The sequence below is a fragment of the Styela clava genome, chromosome 7 (genome assembly GCF_964204865.1).
Source record: "Styela clava chromosome 7, kaStyClav1.hap1.2, whole genome shotgun sequence".
NCBI classification, from domain to species: domain Eukaryota; kingdom Metazoa; phylum Chordata; class Ascidiacea; order Stolidobranchia; family Styelidae; genus Styela; species Styela clava.
Genome location: NC_135256.1, coordinates 528,911 through 542,892, shown reverse-complemented (window position 1 = coordinate 542,892; position 13,982 = coordinate 528,911). Strand labels below are relative to the sequence as shown.

The window sequence follows — 13,982 nt, the reverse complement described above, 5'->3', positions numbered from 1 at the left end:
TTCATTTATTTTCAAGTCTACTATTGACAGCCATAATGCGTCATATATGACGTCACTGATTGGTGTTTTTAGATTGAATACATGTGATGACGTAACACAATCATACTTATATTATCGATTTTAAATTCTTACGTCAGATTTTGTTACAACTGATGGTTGTGTCATGTATGACATCAGTGTTATGAAACTTAGACAATGGCGATGACGTAAGACAATGATGGGTCTATATCTATAATATTCTTTTTTTATTCGAATTTTCCCCTGACCCCAAATATTTTAGTCAGAACAACAATCTTTTGCCTCGATTTAGTTTTTATTCTAAAAGATCAAAAATATATTTTTTTTTGATTTGCGATAAAAATAAATAGAAAAATCGACTAAAATTTGTCTAAAAAAACAAAAGAAATACTGTTCTAGGTAAGCTGCTCATAATTGAAATCAAGTTACCAAGTCATTTAAACAAAACAATTTGTCTCAACATCACTCGGGACTCCGAGTTTGACAATTGCTGGAGGTATTTTATTATATGGACGAGTAAAACTAGGCAGGTATGTGGACTCGGGCGATTCATCATTGACCCGGAATCGGATACATAATAGGAACATCCTGGAATCGGGGGCTAAAGATTCTAGATTATTCGAGATGGGATCGCAATTATCGACTGAAACTAATAAAGGTATTTACACTTGAAAAGTTTTTGAAGTAAAAATTTAGGGTTACTAGTCCTGAAAGTCTGAATATTTCTGAACTCGCAGGTCTTGTTTTGATAGCTGGATAGACAATTTTTTTGACTACGTGACCTGACTGACACCTGACAATTTATTAGCAATGCGCAGTAGCGCAAGGATCAAGCATTACAGGGCGTTTTATGACTTAACAAAATTTAGACTGCAAAGCTTATAACGAGTGAACAATAATTACGTTTACCAGACATTCTCATGAGTTTGCATACGAAATAAAGAGTATCCTACTCCTCGAGGTTGGAAGCTGTAGTCGGAGTCAAAAAATTTACGACCTGGAATCGGTGGTCGGTCAAAATTTGTTCCGCATGGACACATCTTGGTTGGGACAGTGACGCTTTGGCAGTGTTTTATTCGACTCTGTGTCATAGAAAAATCCGGATCTGAATCGTCAACGATTTGACTCCGATTTAAGGTAAAATCTTACTCTTCGCGAAAACACAATTTGAAATTTCACTTTAAAACATAATGTTTGGAATTATACGAGGGCAATTAGACAGTTGCTATTCTAGGCTAGCGGTCGGGGTTTTCCGGGCATTAGAGTCTCTGTTTCGAATCCCCCGATGTCAAGAATACGAGCACAAATGTTTCAAAACCGGGAATATGGAAACGCAGCATTGTGTGAGCGGAAAATATATCATTTATTTTATTCTAGCGCCAAGGTTCAGGTCTGATATCATGATTTCCAGTCTCAATTAGTCGGGATATCAGAATACCAGCAGTTGAATGTGAGAGACTTTACTATGTGTTCTATCAATACAAAATTAAAGTTACTTTTTCTAGCAGTGGGATTTTAACTACAAGTAAAAAATAAAAATCAAGAAATCGACGTTCTCATGGCAACCGGGGGAGGATCGCCAATACATTTAACGCTATTCGTTAAAAAATCGTTCGTCACTGGAGGGCGCATGGAGCACCGGCACCGTATTAAACGCTTGTTCCTTGGTGTGTTCGACAAATCCATCCGGATGGGTGGAATGTGGGGAATCTCCGATAGTTCCTCCTCGTCGTCTTCAGAAGAGGATGATGAATCGTCACAGATGATGCAGGCGGATCTAGTAGAGTCTTCCTAGAACAATAGGGGGAGGTAGTGCGGGGTACAAGTGCATGCATGAGTGATTATGTTACGCTTGAATGACTTTAGAACAAAATACATGCATGAATGATTAAGTTACGCCTGTATGACTTAAGAACAAAAATACATGCATGAATGAATATGTTGTGCTTCAGTGACTTCAGACTAAAAATACATGCATGAGTGATTTCGTTACGCCTCGATGGATTTAGAATAAAAACGCATGCATGACTGATTATTTTAGGCTTGGATGACTTTAAGACAAAAATACGTTACGCTTGAGTGACTTTAGAACAAAAATACATGCATGAATGATTATGTTAGGCTTGGATGACTTAAGGACAAAAATACGTTACGCTTGAGTGACCTTAGAACAAAAATACATGCATGAATGATTATATTATGCTTGGGTGACTTCAAAGCGAAATTACATACATGAGTGATTACGTTACGCTTGAATGAGTCTAGGAACATTGCAAGGTATGCATGCTTGAGTGATTATGTTACGCTTGGATCACTTTATAGTAAGAAGATGTGCAGGAAATAGATGTATGAGTGATTATGTTACACTAGAATGAGTTTAGAGTATGTTTATTAGTGCACAAAGTAAGGAACAAATAAGAGCCTCTATGGGTCAGTAATACTTAGATGAGAGCCCACGTTAAAAAATTAGGTGCGTGCATGGGTGATTTTTGATATCCAAGATATGCATGAGTGTTTTTGGGTGGCAAATAAAACTGAATGCGCATGGGAGTGTTTTCAGCAAAATAGCTCTAAAGCAGTGGTTCTGAAACAATGGGGCGCGCCCTGCATGTGGGTTGTAGGCAACTAGCTAAGGGGAAGTGAAAATAAATAAAAATAGAAATATTTGTAAGATTTGATCTTGCTTTGCCTTATTTCGGATATTTACATTTTTTTATTTAGGATATTCACATTCCATAAACGTATTTTCAACGTATTTTTGTATAAAACTTACTTCCGCCATATTATCTGTTCCGGTATTGGTAGCTTATTGTTGGCTATTTATATTTGAGGTGGGTCGCGAGACTTGACAAATTCTGAAAAGGGGCGCGTCTTGAAAAGTTTGAGAACCACTGCTCTAAATTCTTATCTTAACCAGAACATAACATCAACTACAAGTCTAGGGCATCTACATCACTTCAAATCGGTTGTTCGCGGGTAACGTTGTCTGTGCCGAAGTACATGTTAATTAGAAAGTAAAACGTAAAAGAAATAGTTAAAAAAATGATTCAAACAAAAATCAACACACGATTAAAAGAGAAAACAAATTAAAAACAAGCTTCTCTATGACGCCATCAGTAGATTACGTCATGATTAAAGTCAACTATTAAAAAACACAAAAATGAAATTATGCACATGATCATTAGATTAAAATTCAAACAAACAAGCAATGTGACATGTCAACATATTGATGACGTAATTTTAATAAAATAAGCACAATTTGAAAACTTAAAATTATGTAAAAATTATTGGCGCTTTGTGTATATACCAAGCATTACATAGAATAATGAAATAATCTTGAACAAACACATTATGACGTCATCATTGATGAAATAACTATTGGTAACATTATTAATGACAGAAGAGCATTTGTCTTGGCCACTTAATACATCGGGGTCATCGCACCAAAATAGATTATTCAAATTTGTGCAAAGAAATCATGACTTCATTGATGACGTAGTTATTGATGACGTAGTTATTGGTAACCGATAATCGTGAAACGGTACTATTGGAAATCCAGACGAAATAATTTATGACATTATTGGTGGCAATATATGACTTGTTCCATCAATAAGAAACAGGTTTTCTAAGTGAATGGCAGCGTTTAGCATGGTGAATTGGCCTAATAATAGGGATGCAAAGATCATGCTCACCGCTTCTCTCAGTACCTGGCATGAGAAGTCGGATGGGCAATGCTATACTTTTCAGTGTTTTTCAAAATCGTAAATTCTATCGTATCACTGCCTGCCTGTGCAAAGCGTTGTTCAGAGCAAATATCAGGGAGCATTTCGTTTTAAAATTCAGTCCGTAATAGCATGGGTGTGCGTCCTTTAGTACAGGAGGGACTAATAACTGAGTGAAACACTTTTATTTAACATCGGCTTTCTTTTAGTTGCAGGTACAAAAATTTTGGTTGCTGATCTTATGACATGCATTGTTCGCTTCGCACAAATTAGCTGTTAAAGCATTGTAACGTCATGGGCATAGATAATTAATGAATTGAAGGCAGGTATAGGCTTTGCAACGCAAAGGGATTGGAATTACTTGCACATACCAGATTGAACTAAATTAAATTGCGGGCCGCACGTCTTTAAAAATTGGCACTTGTCTGCGGGCCGCAAACTTTTTTCCTGTGGGCATAGTTTGCACACCACTACATTATAGAATTTGAAACTTTACATAAACATTTGGTTTTTAGTTGTCATAGCTGGACAATTCACAGTTAAGAAACTAGCATGGGGTATGCTTGAGTTCTTCTCGTGTCGATGTTTGAGTGAGAATAACCGTAGCACAGGGAGGGGTTGCGGTTCTGCGGGTACTTTCGCAGATTTGGATGCGAAACGATACTTTCGAGAGGGTTTGGTATCAGATTTTCTGCCATTTTGAAAACTTGAAAATGCTGATTTGCTTTTTTGTACAGGTTTAAGAAATTCGCTTCTTCTGGAAGCATTGATGATTTCTTTAGTTGAAAATAATTCAACTTTTGGAATTTTTTTGTTCGATGCCGGTTTGTTATAAAAAAGAGGGTGTTTGGTGCCTTTCCCGGGTTGGAACCCCAAACTGTGTTGCGCTTTTGGAAGCAATTTTGGATGATTCGGAAAATCTAAACAAAGCATGCCAATCTGTGGGCTTGTTTGGTTATCATCAATGTTTTTGTGACATAAGTTTGAATCAATGGCATCGTTAGTAAAAGATGTGGCAGCAGTAGGTAAAACTGTGGCATTTTCAGTGCATTTCGTGGCGTGAGGTGAATATTGTACAGGTATATAGTTATTATTATTGGCATTACTTGCATACATTGTGTTAGAAAAGGACTCTGTGGCATTTTTACTACGAAACCTAGACACTGAAACACATTGTGTGACGTTGCTTACACAATTTGTGGATTGGCATTGGATATTCGTGGCTCTGTTAACAAAATTTGGGGCAGTTTCAGAAATTATGTCAGCAACGTCACAGTTCAATGGGTTGTCATCTAACTTCGTGGCTTTGGATACAGGTATGTCACCAAGCGTGGCATTATCATGTACATTCGTGTCATGCTCATTACAATTAGTGGCATAAATACCAAATTCTGTGGCATCACAACCAAGTCTACAAATGTTCAAACCACTCTCAAACTGTTTCTCTTTTAACCAGTCGTAAATACCTGACACTCTCTGCTTCCCGCCGAACCGGAAATCTTGTCCAGGGTAGTTGTAAATTTCCATATGGCGCGCTCTTGTGGTTGCATTCAATGAAATATCTCCTCCGAACAGCTTCTGTAGGGGCAGTGTGAGTCCGATCGTTTGGGGGGTGACGGCCATTACCCCACCTTGATAGGGTGCTTTGTGAAGAATTTCTGCTCCAGGCACAAGAGATGGGGGGAATGTTTTGGGTACAATAACTTGATGGGGGCATCCCCTTACGTGTCCCCTATTTGCGGCGGCTATGAGACCAGCATAGTGGCTACCAGGAATGATTCCCATAGTGGACGCAGCTTTGGCCTGGGTGGTGCTTACGCAGTGGAAGCCCCCGACTGGGTTGGATTGCCCCCGTCCATGAGTGCTGACAGATTTTGCAATGTTCCCCTGCGATAAAACTTTAGGAATTGAAGTTTGGGAACCATTATTGCTGTGTAGGCTTGAATTTGATGCAAATCTCGGTAAATTGAGAGCGTTAGGCTTAGATGGCGTAGATTTAACTTCGTTTGTGAGTCGTTTCATTGTGGTTTGCATTTTTAATTTGACAGGGGAGCCGGTTCGCTCCAAGGGGGCCCGGGTCGAGGTCATTTTGGGCACCGGGGGCTTTGTGGTGTACCTTGTCTGTTGGGTTCGGGTTATATTTGTGCTGGACGTATGTGTGGATAGAGTTCTGAGGAGTTTGTTCTCCTGGGACGCTGTCAGCTGTGTGCGTTGAACTGTGGCGATTGACCCTGTTGTATTTCCGCTTCCCCATGACCTTCGAACTCCGTTCCCATTCATTCCTCCTGGCTTTTTGATCGAGAACCCTTCGACCTGTTTAAATAAACGAATATAAAATGAATTTCTAATGAATGAATAAACTCGAATCTGGACAAGTATTCACTGATAATAGGCTTCATGAAAAGATCGGAATTATTCTAGTCCGGCTTTGCCAATTTGTTACGTCAATGAGCGGGACGAGGCTACACTCTGCTGAGAAACAGAAACATTGCAATACCAAAAATATTGCAGTTAACGGCTACAATTGGATAGCATTTACATATTTATTTTAGGGAGTGTTAATATTGAGTAGCATTACAATGAATTAAGGACTGAGCAGCCGGGAAATACAATAAAATGCCAGTCTATTTTTTCCTTATTTATCTTTTTCAATCTCACCTGCAGTGACTTTCCAACGTACAGTGGGACATCAATCAGTGGCTGCTTGTAGGCCAGTTCAAACAATCCTATGTCACAATTTCTGTCCTTCCGTCGATCCAAGACAACTGAAAAAAAAATGTCGTCAAAATATTGAGATATATAGAAGAGTCAAGTTCAAGTCGAGTTTATTTTTTTCCAACCAGTAAAAAAAATATCACAAGCACAAATTATGACAAAATGATAATTTACACAGTTCCATTGGGGAATTGAAGTCGCAGGGAACCAAAGTTGGTTATCGAGCCGCGACACCCGAGGTTCAAATATCTAATTCAAAAGGTTAAAGTTTTGAAACTACGATGGGAAGCGCATGAAATACCTAATCTTCTGAAACGAATGTTCAGAATCTACTTGGTTGGTTTTGAGAATTTAAAAAATACAAACATATGGCGAGTTACAGAATTACTTATGATTTTATTTACGCGGCATGTTTTGTATGTCCACTCTGAACAGGGCTTTAGGTAAGAGGATAAAAACTGATGTTTTTTGAAAGAAATTGTCCAAGGCAAAGTTGTAGGTTTGTGATAAATTGAGGCCAATTTCTGAGGTGTGACATAGAAAGTTACATTTCATAAAAATATTTACAGTGTTACAAAAGCAAAAGTGGAAAGCAATAAGCCCCGTGCCAAAACTAAATTTAATCACAATCTCAACAAATTCCTGAAGCTATTTTTCTCTAAATCATCCAAATTTGTTTTTAGTTCGGTTCTTGCAATTGTCACAACAGATTTCGAATTTCAATAACAACAATTATATAGTGCATGTAGAATTGGTTAAAAGCAGATATGTATGGCAGCATTAGGTGGGCCATATTGAATCACCCATCGAGCCAAAATCAGCCTGTGAGCCTTAGTTTGCGCTTGTCAGATATAGAATCATGGTGGTGTTGAGAGAGCACTCACTCAGAAATAAAAAAAAAATCTTATCTATGAGTAAAGCTACGGTCATGCGCTGGAATTGGGAAGGCTACATAAAATTTATATATATATGTATTTCTTGGGTGCTCCCGAAGTATGTGCACTAAGATGGGGCCCAACCTGAGCATAGTATGAGTTCAGGTTGTGTGCTATCTTGGTGCACATACTTCCTACCGAATTTATAACACTTTATATGAATTTAAAAGATTCTAAAATAGCCCGAAATGCACTGAAATGCCACACTTTATCTTACGATGCCACAACTTTTACTAAGGGTGCCTTTGATTCAAGCATAGGTCACAGAAATGTCGCTGATAACCAAACAAGCCCACAGATTGGCACGCTTTGTTTAGATTACCCGGACCATCCATAGATTTCCAAATAGTAGTTGCTCATTTCATATTAGGAGATGCTCTCACCCAGCCTTGTTCAGAGCAAAATGCACAAAAATTAGTCGCCGCTAGTAATTTACCTTTCAAAGTATCCTCCTGTACAGACGCACACATCTTGCTTGTTACCGTTGTCGACCGAGCCATCGTAGGACTCGAGTTAATCTCAATCAACCAGGGATTGTACAGTTCATCGACCATGAAGTCTGCGCCGTAGAGTTCAAAGGAGCCTTTCCTGGGAGAGAATTAACAGAGTGAGGAGAAACTTTTTACATTTTGGGGAATATCAGGAGCTGTTGTATTAATTAAGGCCTTGTTCGGATCGGAAGGTGTAGATATAAAAAAAATTGCGTCAGATGAAAAAAGTTCAGAGTAAGGAACTCGACAGTGCAGAAACTACTTCTGGATGGCTTGGGTGTGCTAGTTTCTAAGTGAATATTGAAAGAGTTTTACAGGAAGGTTGACTAGCACTGCAGTAAAGTAGTAAAAATTGCGAAATACAGAGAACGGCGTATATAATGTTATAAAAAAAATAAGGAGAAATTGCCTGACTACCAGAGCATGTGTTTGTTTGGTCATAATAGTTGGCATAAAGAAGGGTTTTTGAACAGTTATTTAACTAGATTAGGGGCATGATTGCCAGTCAAGGTGATGTGTTTTGGTGGGAGGAGGGTTTGGGGGTTCTACTTTGTTATGAATACACCAGCAATCATATGGCAAACCACGGCCTCTCGTTCGGTTACCAGTTTATGCCGGGTATGCCAGTTATTTTTTTCAGATGCATGGACTTAATGGTGGAGGAAACCGTAACTGACCAGTGAATATGTGAACCACTATACTAAGGCGAAAAGTCCTGCAATTCTCTCGCACGAAACTATCCCCACATGGAATTTGAACCAGCGTATTAGTGCCGTACATAGCTCTATATAAAGTGGAATACCTGGGATGACAAACCGCCCCTCGAAGGACAACACAATATATAAGACGTGAGGCGGGAGAGATTATTTAGCCAGTTATTTGTTTCAGATGCATGGACTTGTTTTGTGTTCAAAGATGAGAATTCAAAGAAGGACAAGGTACCTGAACTCTACGACGTCTTGTGCAGTCTGGCACATGTATATGATAGCTTTCCTCATCCCAGGGAAAATCAGTTTGTCCCACAAATGCTCGCAACCTCGGGATCTGAAAAGCGTAAAAATGATTTTAATCACCCATATCCTTATTTTAGGACGTGTTACAAAGTGGCATTTCCATACAAATTTGTGGCATGGTTTTTACAATTAGTGGCAACAATATAAAATACTGTGGCATCGCAACCAAGTATCTGATATGTTCCTTGAATTGCTCCCTAGGACACACAATATGACTATACTCACTGCATATAGTTCTTGAATTCATCACTAGACCACATATTATCATCCGGCAACATCGGATGTCTCTTCGAATCGATCTCATAATTCTTCTGCACTGAGTAGTTGCAAAGATGAACAGACCTGGAATCACAAAAGATCAAAGATGCGGAAATTCTCCAGGAAGTGACAAATAAAGGTCTAGTTAATTAATGAAAAACAAAAGGAGCATAAATCAAAGAAAAATTGACGCTCAGTAAAATATGGCAAATGAGCGAATTTATGAATTTTCTATGTGTATAATTACATTTTTAATGATTGCCATTACACACTTTTGACAGTTTTTCGGCCTTTAATTTTTGTATTGATTCTTGCATGATAGAAATAAAATATCTGAATCTGAGCGAGTTCGAAGAGATAGTATAAAATTAATGAGTGGGCGCAATGCTTATTGGGTAAGGGTAAGGCAGTGGACACTCCTGCAGTGCCTTGCTCAAAGAAAACGATGTGCATAAGTGGAGCATAATAATAAAAACATGAAGGTCAAATTTCATTGTATTGCATCCTATTTTGTATTATGACGTTACCGCAATTAGTCATCAAACCATCAAGCCCTGATGAACAAGTTAATGGCCAACACTGGTAACCACAAACAACTCAATTTACCAATTAACCATTTTATACCGATAATTATGATTCCACCAGTTCGATCAACAAAAGCATTTTTATAGCATCGTTGAACAAAAAATCTGTTCACTGTCTTTACTGATCATACTTACGGTTCCAGAATCTTTAAAGAAAACGGCTTTGAAGAAAATCTCAAATACGAAGTTTTGTAAATCCATATTGTCATCGGGTTCCAATCTGTCACCAGAAACCACTGCCTGATGTCAAATTTTGTTCCATAGACCAGTAGAGGGCGCTCAATATATTTTTGCACCACCCACCTCCCATCTTTCATCAAAGTGGGGTCGCATTGAACAAGCTTCAGGATATCTTCAAGTCGATTCATGACTATTATCCCTGGAATTTAATTCGAAATAATTTTATTGAAGTTTTTTTTTAAATAGCCGACTTATTCATAAACATTTCGCTCAAAAAATAATCTACACATGCATTCACTATAAACCAGGTGTAATATAGAGCTAAGATCTGAAGTCCGACCCGAGTATATTTTTCTAAAAAATATGTGCTAAAACTATGTGTGGAATTCATAAAACTCTTAAATAAGATATGAAATTTCGGGCTCAGGCCTGCAAATCCATTTAATGAGGCGGGATCAATACCCACGAGCCCGGGTCGGGTCGTCTTGAATTTTTGGGCTCGATTTTACCTCTAGTGTGATATAATATTATTTGTTATGAGTTTTTTTTTTATTTAAAAAGGGCTGCATTATTTCAGGGATACTAACGGGTAATAGGGGGGAGGTATTGTGCCGAGATAATTGTAGCAAAACTGCCAGTTCACTACGAGTGCTGCGCGCCTCGTATAGTCGTACATGAAAATTATGCTGTGGCCTATAATGGAAACATGTTCACAAAATTTCCACAGTTTATGGCAGGGGTGGGCACAATTTTTTAGTATGAGAGCCTCGTGCTGCAATTCAGAACTTTAAAAGAGCCGCAGAATTTGTGAATTTATAAATATTATCAAAATTCCATTAACAGAAAAGAAATTCACACAAGAGTCTAATAACAATAAACAGATAAACAAGGCAGCTATGCTCAAATATATGCACAATTTGAGCTCATTTAATTTGTGTTTCCTTATAGCTGATTTACAAGGGTAGTCTCGTAAGAAGTTTTCATGATTCAATTGATGGTGCCGTTTAACATTGCTGACTTTATTCTGACTTAGTAGCTTATGACAGATTAAGCACAAAAGTTTATTCTCCTGACTGGTAAATGCGTATTCTTCTTCCCATTCTGACTTGACAACTCTGTTTTCCTCTCCGTACTTTCCTTTCTTAATTGAGGACATAACGCAGAGTAACTCAGACTAACTAACCGCAATCAAGCTGCAATACCGCAGACGCATCAATAAACATTGATCATTGTGACGAAAGATTTGCTGATTTGACTGACTTAAATTCAAAATTCAACGCTACACCGATTTTCATACTAAAACATAATTTGTCTCAATCATTGAGGGAAACTTCTTTACGACTTTTAATAAATTAAAAAAATTCACATTAAAGTTTTTCTCTTAGTTAAAATTTGGATAATAATTTATGTTAGCCAGAAGAGCCGCACAAAAAGTCTGGCGAGCCGCGGTGTGCCCACCTCTGGTTTATGGACTATCGAAATGGATGGCGGCTTTTTCAAAACCGTATTTTCTTACGCAAAAGGTAGAATTCTCGGAATTTCAATATTTGACTTGGTTAACAAGAAAAATTAGGAGAAAATTTCAACGATCGGCGGGTTTTTCACTTCTACCATGGTAATAAAACATCAATCTGAACTTTTGGTGAAAAGCACATGAACAGGGTGTCCGCATAAACCACGTAAGAATTTTCAACGGCCAGGCAGTTTAGGCGCTACAGATAAACGCACAAACAGACAGAATAACTGAGAATTAAGGTCTCCTAGAGATCCCAAAAACGGGAAAAATCTGCCCCAACAGATTCTATCTCCTTTATACATTACCAACCAGGGTGTCCATGCCGGGTTTTCCAAAACCCAAAATTCTGGATTCCATACTACTTGAAATTCCAAACAAATGTTAAAAATCTATGTATGGATAGTAATTTTGTGGAGGGCAGTGTTCGGCACCAAGTTCCAATGCGGGTGGGTTGTGGTAATTAGAGGGCAGCTACCTTAGGTATATGAAAATAATAAATTGGGCAGTTAATGAGACTATGCAAGTTGTAGCTGGTTCAAACAAGAAGAAAGTGCTTTTTGTGTAGAAAATAAGTTATACCAAATATTCCGAGGAAGTCGCTTCGTATAATTATTCAAAATTTCTATTTTTTTAGGTTATAATAAAAAAAAACTGAACTTATCATTATGAAAGAAAATGATTCTCGCAAAAACCTGGGAAATCATGATGTAAGATTTCGAAAACGCGAACCAGGGTTTTGAATTGATAAATCCGAATCATACCGACCTCTTCCCCTGGACTTGGCTCCAGGTTTCACGATCCATGTGTTCATCAGCCCATCAGTGTGATATTGCCGGTTAAAGTCTTTCAATTTCTCTAAGATCTGTTCGCATTGCTTATAATAAGATCCGCTGTTTTCTATGATCGCACCGTCACTGTGAAAAGAAGTTTTGGTATTTACGGCAAGTAAAGGAAATCCGACAACGGGACATATATTTGGTATATATATTTGAACAAGGTATTTATTTCATATGCATAAACTTGGAAGAGGCAGTAACTAACCAGCAGTTACATAAACCACCCTACGACAGCTAGCAGTCTAGCAACTCTCTTGCACATAATATTTCTCCATGGGGTTTAAGCCCTGAATGTCGTTACTTGTTACAGACGCGTGGAGCAGGAAGCCATAAACTATCAATGATCACGTGAATCATCCTATGCCGGCTTCAAATTCAGAAAATCCTCTCACATATGACTGCTTGTCTAAGTAGACCTGCTTCTATGACCTGATTGCATTATGTCTGTATGTCGAGCAATATAACACTTAAAATAAACTATTATACTTACTGTACAAGCTTGTAGTAATGCTGTATAATCAATGTCCAGTTCTCATCTGACATTTTGCAGCAGATTTCGCTCAGGTCAATGTCCTCGTGGTCTCGTTCCTGGGCAAACATTCGACACGCTTGAATGGCTAGCTGCAGAACATTACTTGGCACAATGTGCGATGATGCTGAAAATTTCATGCAGAATTGATTATACGCTAGCGTAAAATTATCATATAGAGTCCATTTTCGATCAGAACATACGGGCCGGAGTGCGCTTAACACTAGCAAACATTATTGAACATTTTATGCAAATGAGAGAAGAATAAAGAGTCTTATACGAGGTGAATAAACAAATTTAACGAAAAAGGTAAGATAAGTTAGATAAGTTTATTTCGACTCCATAATCAGCAGAAAGGAGATAAAACTGTTGATAAAAACAAATAAATAAAAACTGAGAGCAAACAAAACCTTGGATAAGGTTTAAAACGTACAGAATATAAGATGGAAGGTATTGCCAAAAAGAAGTGGTACGTGTTCACTCAAAATGGTGGGAACCACTGCTCATGGTTCGAGTAATTGCCTATTCTCACCCCAGTATTTGGTCAAGTTTAAACACATCCACGCACAAGATACTATAGCAAACGCACTCTAAGAGGGATTAAATATTTGTACTCACCACCGGGTGGCTTCTGTCCAAATTTTTCTGGGTCTCTCCCCCCACTTTCCTCCCCGGTGTGTCGATCAACTGCAATCCTCAATATGGCAGTGGCAGCGACGAGACGAAAATCGTCTGAAATGATATGAATGCGGCCGGGTTAGGAGAATCGGGTTCTCATATTTATACCCTAAGAGTGGAAAGCTGATAAAACAGATGAATCAAAAACAAACCAAGGACTCATGTACGGTTAGTAGTCGAGGCTATGTGTAGGTACATTTATCCAGTTATATCTGTATTTGTTTTAAATAAGTGATGGAATTGCTTGATGATGGAAGAAGTCTAACATGCTGCCTGAGGCGAGTTTCTGATGATGATCCAATGATGCCCCTTACACCTAATTCAAAAGTAATTTGAGGAACAAACATTATCCGTGCGCATTAATTATAGATGATGTTATACATGAGAATAAATGAATTAAGGGTCAAGTATGATTTAAATGTTTGTTTTTCTACTAATAAATCATCAAACTAAGCAACAAACTCACCCATATAACACGCTGCCTGAGACGGCTGCCTCTATGGCCCT

General features: G+C 38.2%; 1 protein-coding gene across 2 annotated transcripts in view; it reads right to left on the bottom strand.

Moving 5' to 3' along the window:
• The window catches only part of LOC120328226 (tubulin tyrosine ligase 3-like), a 30,990-nt gene continuing 17,008 nt past the window's right edge, over positions 1 to 13,982 (bottom strand). Inside the window, exons 12-21 of one of the 2 annotated variants that reach the window (XM_039394658.2) lie at positions 13,416 to 13,529; positions 12,759 to 12,924; positions 12,198 to 12,346; positions 9,872 to 10,115; positions 9,120 to 9,236; positions 8,824 to 8,925; positions 7,827 to 7,978; positions 6,399 to 6,505; positions 5,207 to 6,053; positions 1 to 1,805 (exon numbers count right to left, since the gene is read on the bottom strand). In XM_039394658.2, the coding sequence (XP_039250592.2) occupies positions 1,558 to 1,805; positions 5,207 to 6,053; positions 6,399 to 6,505; positions 7,827 to 7,978; positions 8,824 to 8,925; positions 9,120 to 9,236; positions 9,872 to 10,115; positions 12,198 to 12,346; positions 12,759 to 12,924; positions 13,416 to 13,529 (2,246 nt within the window). In that variant the 3' untranslated portion in view covers positions 1 to 1,557. Of the gene's footprint in view, positions 1,810 to 5,206; positions 6,054 to 6,398; positions 6,506 to 7,826; positions 7,979 to 8,823; positions 8,926 to 9,119; positions 9,237 to 9,871; positions 10,116 to 12,197; positions 12,347 to 12,758; positions 12,925 to 13,415; positions 13,530 to 13,982 lie in introns of both variants that reach the window. The other variant, XM_078114392.1, reaches the window with a different exon arrangement.